This window comes from Camelus ferus, chromosome 15 (assembly GCF_009834535.1).
Source record: "Camelus ferus isolate YT-003-E chromosome 15, BCGSAC_Cfer_1.0, whole genome shotgun sequence".
In the NCBI taxonomy this organism is placed as follows: domain Eukaryota; kingdom Metazoa; phylum Chordata; class Mammalia; order Artiodactyla; family Camelidae; genus Camelus; species Camelus ferus.
In genome coordinates this window covers 27,679,445-27,689,463 of record NC_045710.1, presented here as the reverse complement: position 1 = coordinate 27,689,463, position 10,019 = coordinate 27,679,445, and the positions used below count along the sequence as shown (strand labels likewise).

General features: G+C 35.2%; 1 protein-coding gene across 3 annotated transcripts in view; it reads left to right on the top strand.

The window, feature by feature from the left end:
• MAP4K3 (mitogen-activated protein kinase kinase kinase kinase 3) overlaps positions 1-10,019 on the top strand; it is a 155,564-nt gene that overhangs the window by 47,329 nt on the left and 98,216 nt on the right. For all 3 annotated transcript variants that reach the window (XR_004326248.1, XM_032497383.1, XM_032497384.1), the window contains exon 2: positions 2,227-2,284. Coding sequence is in view for 2 of the 3 variants with exons in the window: in XM_032497383.1 (XP_032353274.1) it covers positions 2,227-2,284 (58 nt within the window). In the remaining variant the exon portion in view is untranslated. The remainder of the gene's footprint in view (positions 1-2,226; positions 2,285-10,019) is intronic.

Sequence of the window (10,019 nt, the reverse complement as noted above, 5' to 3'; positions counted from 1 at the left end):
AAGCTTAGAAATTCAGATTTCTTGAGTTTTTTTTTTTAATTTTTCTTTCTTTGTGCGAATTATCTTAATTCTGTTAAGTAAATTACTTAATGGGCGATATTTCAGAAGGCAAAAAGAGCAGTAATCATTTTTGCTCGCTTGTTTTTCTGTTGACTTTAAAGAACCGTAATTTTAAAACTTGTTATTCTTTAGAAAATTCTGAACTGATTTAAATTTTGAAAAATTATATTCATAAGTCAAACCTATAGTAAACAGTTGACTTTAGTAAGCTACTTACCAGTAGTTTACTGTCACAGTTTTTCTGTTAAATATATGCTGGTGTTAACTATTAGTAAATCTATTTTTAGAAGAGTACATTGTGTACCACAGCCATTTTGGACACTTTGTGTAACTTGTGTTGTCAGTAGAAAGTGTGCCCTCTTGTGGTCAATTGGGAGTAGAATTTCAGTTGTGAAAATAATCATTCTAGCTTTCTTTGAGTTCCTGTTTTTTCTGCTAGTCTATGATGGAATTACCCATACTCTGAATTTCATTTCAATAAACAGAAAACAGAACCACAGCAAGATTAAATAGAGTTGAGAATTGAAGAGAGTAGCATCTTGTCTTATTTTATTTGGTGAAGATGTGAGTTAAAGGACAGAGTATGAAGGAGGAGCCTAACAGAGAAAAGATTTATCACAGGGTGAGGAAAGGCAAGTAGTCTGATGGTGTTTGAGAAGATTGATGACTAATATTGATGTGATACACCTAAATGTTTTGCAGGTGCACTCTGCCCTATCCTCTTTAAAATATACTCCTAGAATGATATTCTAATTTTATTTCTACTCTATTACATACACATATGTATATACACACGTGTGTATATGTATAAAAAAATCTTATCTTCTCATCCAAGGGAAAGGAATAAATACTTAGCTGGCACTTTTTGAAATGTCTGTCTCATGTAATTGAAATTAAGTTTAGTTTGAAATAAAAGTTCAAGTCTGTTTTGTACTGCCTATAATAAGTCGACATCATTAGTGTTTATTATGGGTTTTTTTTTCCAAAAGAAATGAATTTTCCTAAAAACTTTAATTTTTTCTTAATTTATATATTTTAATTTCTTTGTTCTTCTTTGAGTTAAAAGGGTAAATTTTTTATTTCAGCAGTGGCTGTGTCTGTCACATGTGTACCTTCTTAAATACTGATTTTTTTAATGCTTTATTATTCTTAGAAGGATTCCACTGTTAATGCTGTTATCATCCCCTGTGGATGATTGACTGATCTTTACCAGTCCATTAATAAGAGAATGTTAAAATTGGGAATAATTCTGGTCACATGAATGAATGTTTCTGTGATCAGGGAATTGCATAATTGGTCTTCACTGGTTGATATGAAAATCAGTTTATTAATTTTCAGTTAATAGTTTAACATATTATTTTGAAAATTCTGATCCAATTATAAAACATTTTAAATTGACAAAGAGAAACTGCCATTTTTATACAAATTGAAAAGACAGTTTCTGCTTATTTATACATAATTACAGTTGTAAACACCAGCAATCTAATATTATGGATTGATTTTTTTAATGTTTTATTTTTAATATGTGGCTTGTAAAAATCTATTTGATTTTTATTGAGTTGTACTTAACTGTACCATCAGGTGTGTCTAAACAGATGCAGGGCGAATGTTTTTACAGTTATATAATGGTGTTTGCTTTTCTTATTCTATGATTTTTAAATTTAAAAGTTTAAAGCTAGTTCATGAATTCAAAATTTTAACCAGCCTTTGAATGAATGGCAATGGAGTGTAATGCTTAAAAACTCAGACTCTGGAGTCAGACTGCCTGAGTTAGAATCCCAGCACTATCCCTTACTAGTTGTGTGACCTTGGCAAGTTCTTTAACTTCTCTGCGCCTCAGATTCGTCATGTGCAACACAGGAGTAATATTAGTACCTACCTCATAGATTGTTGTAAGGATTAAATGAACTGATATAAAAACACGTAGAATAGTGCCTGGCACATACTAAGGTCTGTGTGTGTATTAACTTTTATTACTACCATTATTAAATTTATACATGGATTAATATTCAAATTCATTGTGCGAATACTCTGTTTTGTAAATGTAAATCACTTTTGCAGTTCTCACTTTAAATATATTTCTGAATAATTGGAAATAAATAGTAAACTAAAATGACAAACTTTTTTGAAAGCTTTTTTTCACAATTATCTTTTCTTCTCTTTTAGGCACGGAATGTTAACACTGGTGAATTGGCAGCAATTAAAGTAATAAAATTGGAACCAGGTAAATTAATTGAAATGTGATGTTTCTTATTGCCATCAGCCACTGGTTATCTTTAAGGCTTGTTTTAATGATGTTCGGTCAACATTCTCTTGTTCCCGACATCTTCTGGAAAATAGAACTGGTACCTACTCTTTCCTCCACCTCTTTGAGACCTGTAGACACCTTGCTCAATTTTTCCCTGAAAAATAACAGTGCCTGAGGAGACATTGTTCCTTCTGGACTCAGCTGAGCTAACTTGTCACAATTGATGGTGGTGAACATTGTCCAGGTGATGAGGGGCAGTGTGTTGTGGTGGAAAGAACAGACCTGAGATTTGGTGGTTGTAGTCCAGTTCTTTGTGTCCCACGTTCTTGCTCTGTGAACTTGGGCAAGTAAGTTCACTCCTGAGTCTCAGTTTCCTCAATAAACCTAGCTCTCACATTTTATAGGTCAGTAATATCATAGTAGTTACGCTCCTTTACAAGCTGTAGGACTACTCCATATTTTTTGTCTGATTCAACCATATTCCATCTCTGAATTCTCTCTACCCCCATAAGGCCCATGTCTTTCTGAACTAACTACATACCCTTGTTTTTCCTCTCTTTAAAACCCCTCCCTCCTCTCCCTCCCACCATAAACAAGTCATCATATTAGTGTCTAGACTGAGTTCCACTGTGATGATAGTGCCTCTCTGATGGCTTCTTCCACTACAAAGTGATAATACATGAATTTAGTAAAAACAGGTTTTAGCTTTGCTATGGGCACAAATCCATTCAGTAATTTTTTTTTAAAGGGTAGGCTGCTTTGTCTATAAAAGTTGAGATGGTCAAATTCATTAGGCTTTTTGGACCACATGTGATCTCTGTATCTCATTCTCTCTCTCTTCCTCTCTCTCTCCTTTCTTCCTCCTAAAATGTAAAAAACATTCTTAGCTTAAAAGCCATTAGCAAACCAGGCCTCCTGCGGCTGTAGTTTGCCCACATCTGATTTGGATCATCGGTAGACTTTTTAGAAGTTTCATTAAAAAGAAATTTGAAGAATGTGTTGACTGGCTGTGATCAAACCACATTCAAATATAATGAATTAAAAAAATACTTCCTCAGTTATACATATTTATAGATTTTGTGTACTCTATTTTCTAACATCGTAAGACATTTCTTTTTTCTGTGAATTTTCTATTCTTTAGTGGATATTTGAAGTTGATGAAATCTGAGATTTAAAAAAATGAAAGATTTGGCATTTGAAGTAGGGCCTCCATTTTTAACCATTATGAGGTAACTGTGTTATTTGATGAAGTTATCTCTAATTTGAAGTAGTTTGTACATACCTCATTCTCTCAAATCAGTTTAGTGCCTTCTCTTTCAGGAAGCCTTCCTTCCCTGACCCACGGTCCCATTAAGATGACTCCTCTGCAGGAATAGCTCTGCAGTGGCACTTACTACAGCTGTATTGTCATTCTAGAATTGCCCTTCTTTGTTTCTAGGGGTTAATCAACTTTGTGTCCACAGCACTGGACTTAAGACTTGGTGCATGGTATTCATTCAGGACATCTTAAAACTTCCTTAAAAAAATTAGGAACTTGAAAAATCTTGTTCATCTAGTCGTTTGTTTTCTGATTAATAAATTGTTTGCCTTGTTATGATGTTAATCTTGGATACTATCGTGTATATTGATCAAAATAAAAGTAGAAAATACAATTAAATAATAAGAAAATTCGTTCATATTCTGCACCCAGAGATAACAAGGGTTATTACAATAAATATTATTAGATACATACTTAAATTTAATTAACATTGGATTCCCTACTTATGTGTTTATAGAAACCACCTGAATTTTTATATTTAACTTCTTTGTTTTACTGTGTTTATATCCTGTAAGAAATATTTAACATGTTAGTGAGCTTGAAGATTATAGCCCAGTGGTTAAGAGCAGACTCCAAAGCTAGGCTACTTTGATTCTAGTCTTGCTTGACCACATTGCTTAAGCTTTCTGGGTGAACCGCTGTTTCTTCATCTCTAAAATGGGGATAATAATAGTAGCCCCTTCTTCAAGTTATTGTATCGATTAAATGAGCTAATATAACTAAAGCATTTTAAATGTTTCTTAAGAAGTTAAATATTAACTTGCCATAATGACCCAGCAATTCCACTCTTTTGTGTCTACCCACACAACAGTTTTCACACACAGATGTTTATAGCAGCATTATTCGTAATCTGTACCTTTGCCCACAAAAGAATACTTATAATAAAATCTTTACTTTTAAGCAAAAGTTGATATCTTACTGTTAATTAATTAACATTTCTGTGTCTTCTAGTAATTGGATATCTTTTCCTCCCATGTTTTGTCTCAGTCATTTAACAAGTATTTATTCATTGTCTACTATGTGCTGGGCATTGGTCTAGGTGCTGGGAAAATAGTGGTAAACAGCCCTTGGGAAGCTTATATTGTAGTTCAGAGAGACAGTAAACAAGGAAGATGATTCATGAACTAAAGCTCATGTTTAAAGTAGTAGAGGCACTTTAGCCAATGTGATGATAGGAGACATTGAGAGCAGGTGACATTTGGATTGAGACTTGAATGATGAGAAGACAACAGTCATGAGACAGTCTTGGGGAACAGTATTCTAGGTGGTCAAGAGCAAGGACAGTGAATGAGACAAAAATGAGTGCGGCAAGATTGGGAGCGGACAGGAGGCCTGTATGGCTGGATCCTTGGGAGCCAATGGGAGCAGGGTGTGGAGGAGGGCTGGGAAGCTAGGCGAGGACTACATTATAGACGGCCGTGAGCACTGTGGTAAGGAAGTTAGATTTTACTTCAAGCTCAGTGGAAAGCTTTTGGAGGATTTTTGGACTGAGCAACTGGGTGGTATTGAAGGTACTGTTTACTGAAATGGGGGAGACTTGAAGGATGAATGTTATCAGCAATCTGGTATGTATTTTCAGTAGTCCTGTATTTATTATGTATGTTTTAGATGTTGAACAGGCAGTTTGACATATGCATCTGGAGCTCTGGGGGAAGTTAGGTTAGAGATATGAATTTGAGGGTCCTTAGCATGTAGGTGATACTTAAAGCTGTGGAAGTAGATGAGGTCACCTGAGAAGAAATTAGAGATAGAGGAGGATGGCCAAGATCGTAACCCTGGGTGATTCTGATCTTAGAGATCAGCTAGAGGAGGAGAACCCAGCAAAGAAAACTTGAGAACAAATAACAAATTAGGTAGGAGAGACACCTGCCAAGTGTTTTGTCATTGAAGCCCATGGAGGAAAGTCTTTTAGGAAGGAGGGAGATTAGACTCTGTGAGATGATGCTGGGAAATGGGGGTAAGATGACGATTGAGAATTGAGCATTGGTTTTGGTGACTTTGATAAATCAGATCAGTGGACTGCAGGAGCTAATTAAGGAGAGAATGAGAGGAAAGAAAGTGAAGATAGCAAGAAAGATTCTTCTCTCAAGGCCTTTTGCTAAAAAGGGGCATTATCTGGAACGGGACCTGGGGCTTATGGATGTTTTTTTTTTAGTATAGATGATTCTAAGTTATGTTTTGTGCCAATGAGAAGAAACAGGTAGAGAAGAAGAAATTGATGTTGCAGAAGAACTCTGGGAATAAGTCTGAGGAAATGAAGAGACAGGATCCAAGACGTAAGTCTAAAAGCGAGGAGAGGTGATTCATTTTAACAAGAAATAAGGCAGAGTAGAGTATAGAGGCAGGTAGGTTGGTGGCATTGATGGTGGGAAGATGGGTTCTTATCTGATTCTTCCCATTTTCCTTTTGAACTATAGGACGTGGTTGTCATCAGAGTGAGAATTGAAGGGTGTATTGGAGATTTAGTGATGGAAGTAAAACATTAGAAATAGCCTCGGAGGCTATAAAATGACTTATATCTTGATGTATATATCTTGGAGAGTGCAAAAAATGATATGTAGAGTGGGATAAATGTAGTAGGATTGTCTGATGTTGATAAGTGACCCACTGAAATTCGAAGCTGTAAATTTGAAGTGAGTCTAGTATGTAGGTACTGCTCAGGCGCAGGTATGGGGAAAGGATAGTTGGGGTTTATCCTTGTAGTTTCGCTTGACAAATATTATGAAGGGAGAGAGGTCTTGGAAGTTGAGGGAGTTTGTAAAGGAATGGTTATATTGCTGGTCTGTGGAATCAGGGCTGAGTAAGAAGGAGAGTAAGGACAAGAAGGTGGTATGGAAAGTGGAAAATGATAACGTCAATGAGATCAGTCCTGTGAGACAGGAAGATGGTTGGAGTAGGAGAATTGGTCAGTTAGCTGGAAAGATGGTATGACCTGAATGGGATATTTGAAATAAAGATTTTAAAGGTGGTGCATTTATGAAAGGTGACAAGATTTAAGGTATACCCATGTGAGTGGGGATGTGGCTGTCCAGGAGGCCTGGGTGTTTTGATGGATCATTTTTGAGGATGTTGAGGTCACCAAAAGGGATGAGTAAAGTAGTGATGGAGAAGGAGAGAATGAGCCAGGTGCTGTGCTATCACTGTGAGGTAAATGGTGAAGAATTCCAGAAAAGCAGCTACAAGGGGAAGTAAGAGGTGGTAACTGTGATAATAGTCACTCCAGGAGAGGCTGGGTTTTTGAAGGAGAAGAGTGGGGAGGTATTTGGAAGCAAGAGAGAGGATGAAGAAAGATGCCTACCCCATTTCTAGGCCCTGAAGTATGTGGGATGTAAAAGAGTGAATTCCCACAACTTGAGAGGACTGAAGAGGAGGCAGAGTCCCGGGGGACGGGCAGGTTTCATTTAGAACATACATGTGAAGGGAACCCAGAAAAGAGCTTGAGGGCAAAGAGGAGTTTCCTGGTGACCTGTGAGATTAAAGAATACTCATTTCTCAGTCAAGGTGTTTATCTTTTATTTATTGATTTTTTTGAAGATCTTTTTCTATCAAGGATTTTAATCCTTTTTTTAATAAGTTGTCATTTTTTTCCTGGGACATCTTCAAAATTTCCATATGACTTTTGGATGTAGATGAATATATAGCTAAATCTATCAGTATTTTTCTTTATGCTTTGAAGGGCTTGCCATTCCCACTGTTCGTTTATATGTATGTGTATTTTCTATTCACTCGAGTTTTGTTGTACTTTTTCTTTAACATTTCGATCTTAGATCCATGTGGAATTAGTTTCAGGTATGATGTAAAGATCAAATTTATTTTTTTTCTCAAATAGTTAAATCAAGCATCCTAGTACTTTGGTGTAATTGGCTCTGTTCTGGGCTTTCTGGTCTAATTTAAAGGATTGCCTGTTTATTTTGTTGTCAGTGCCACTCTGAAACTAAGTTTTGAAATGATAGTTGTTCTTGAGATAGGTTGTTGAAAAGAATATTTTTATAGAATTTGATGAAGATTAATTTAATGATTGATAATGGCATATTGTTTGGATGTCAGAGATAGATACAATGATATAAGATACTCAATGACATTGGAAAATAAAGGTGAATTTTCTAAAATATTTAAATTACAAAAATTATTTTAACCATTATATTTATATAAATATTTCTCAAAGGCATTTCATCTCAAATAGCATCCTGAGAGTACTGTGTATAGCATGATGTAACTAACAGCTATAACTTATCCTCAACAGCTCATGACAAATAGAGAACTGTTGCCTCTAAGAAAAAGGTTCCTCTCTCTTAGTGTCACTTGTTACTTTTCTTTAGGTTGATAAACATTTACTGGCATATACTAAGATAAATGAAAAGACACATTTCTTGATTTTGAGGTGTCCAGTCCTTTATATCTGCCTCCTTTGTCTGCTGTTTCTGTTGCGTTGTTGGCCAGGAGATTGGGCAGTCAGATTTGTTAGAATTGCATCTAATGAAAAAGTAAATGCTGTGAGTTTATCAAAAGAACATTTCCTTTGAGCTTTGAGTCCTCTCTCTTGCCTTCTCAAGGTACTTTCTGTCCATGGGTGGTTCTCATTTATGTTCTGAAAAGTTAAAGTTACTAAGTAAGTGCTTAGTTTGAAGCCTAATTGCTACTTGGGAAGAGTTTCTACGATGGGTAGTGGGAATCAAGAGAGAGCATATGGCATAGTGGTTAAGAATGTGGACTTTGGACCAAAAGTGCTTAGGCTGTAATTGAGGCTCTCTCACAGTAGACTATGTGACTTTGGCAAGTTACTTAACGTTTCTATTTTCCCCTCTGCAAAATGGGCGTAGCAGTAGTTCCTACCTGATAGAATTGTTGTAAAAATTAAGTAGTTTAATATATTTGAAGTACTTAAAATAGCTGTAATTTTTATTAATAGGAACTTAAAAGTTAAAATTATTATAAGTACATTCATGTTTTACTTGTACAATTAAAATGAGTAAAATTAAATGTTACTTTTTCATTCTAGGAAATAAATGTAACAGTTGATTTCTTATACTGTCTACTGACTTAATGCTATCTCTTCCCACCTCCCCACCCCTCAACAGACACACATAACACTCTTACACATGCCATAGAACTCCCGGAGATGCTGAAAGTGATTTGTGTGTTAGATTTTTCTTTGTGATAACTGTGGAGGCTACAGAATAAGGCAAGCTTATGAAATTATTTCCTTAAACTTGCTTTCTTTATAGTGACCACTCAGGTGCAGTGAAATAAAGTTCAGGAATTGCCTTTTTGAACTTAAATATTATGTCGAAAGTAGACTATTAAATCTTCAATGGAGGAGGCTTTGTCTCTTAATTATAGCCTTGAGACAGTGTGCAGCTCTCTGCACATAAATGTTTGGTAAATATTTTATTGAATTAATATTATATATAATTTGTATATAATAAACTAGGACATCCAGAATAGTGATTATTTTTAATGTAAAAACTTTTTTTTTAATGTTCAAAAGAACCTTAACAACTTATGAGTTCAGTTGCTAGAGTTCTTGTACTTTGTGGAACAAAGCAACTTTCTGGCCTTTTGTAGGTTACCCATCCTACTTTCTGGAGAAAATGGAGAAATGTATTTATTATTTGTAAGATAAAATCAATCTCCAGATAAACAGATTAACCCTTTTTATATGTTTAGTTTGGATCTTTGCTATGTACATATTTAGTGTTAAAACAAAGAGTCTGTAAGTATCATCTGTATGAGTAACATTAAAAGACTCTGAAATGCTGACAGGTCCTTTTAAAATTAAAAACCAGGGAAAACACTATTATTATATTGGGTTTGTTTTCTTTGTCAGAGGAGGTACAGGGGAGAATTTAGCAGCATAATTTAAATGAGCCCAGAAAATCAATAAAAAGTAATGATGATGTACAGAACTTGGTTTAGCAGGATCCACTTTCTTATTAGTGTTTTTCCAAATGGTAGAATTATTTTTCTTAAATTCACATATTCACATAACAACAGCAACAATAATGGTGATAAAAGTCACAGCAGCCACTCTGTGGTGGCTTGCTTAGGACGTTGTGCCAGGCTCTGCACTAGGCTCTTTGTGTGCTTTACCTCAGGTAATCCTCACAGTAACAGACGCTGTGCAGTAGTTATAGTATTATCCTCCCTCTCACAGATTTAGAACAGGGACACAGAAAGAATAAGCAGTGGAGCAAATTCAGATCCAGATTTATGTTTTCCTAGAGCCTATGCTATTATATATATTCCCTTATGGATGCTTCCTGTAATTTTTAGAATAATTCCCAGTTCTACAGCAATATATTTTTTTGAAAGTTTGCCTCTACTATAGTGCTCACTGTTCATTTATTTTCCATTTTAAATTGAATTTTAAGTTTTTATACTTTTTATTTAACA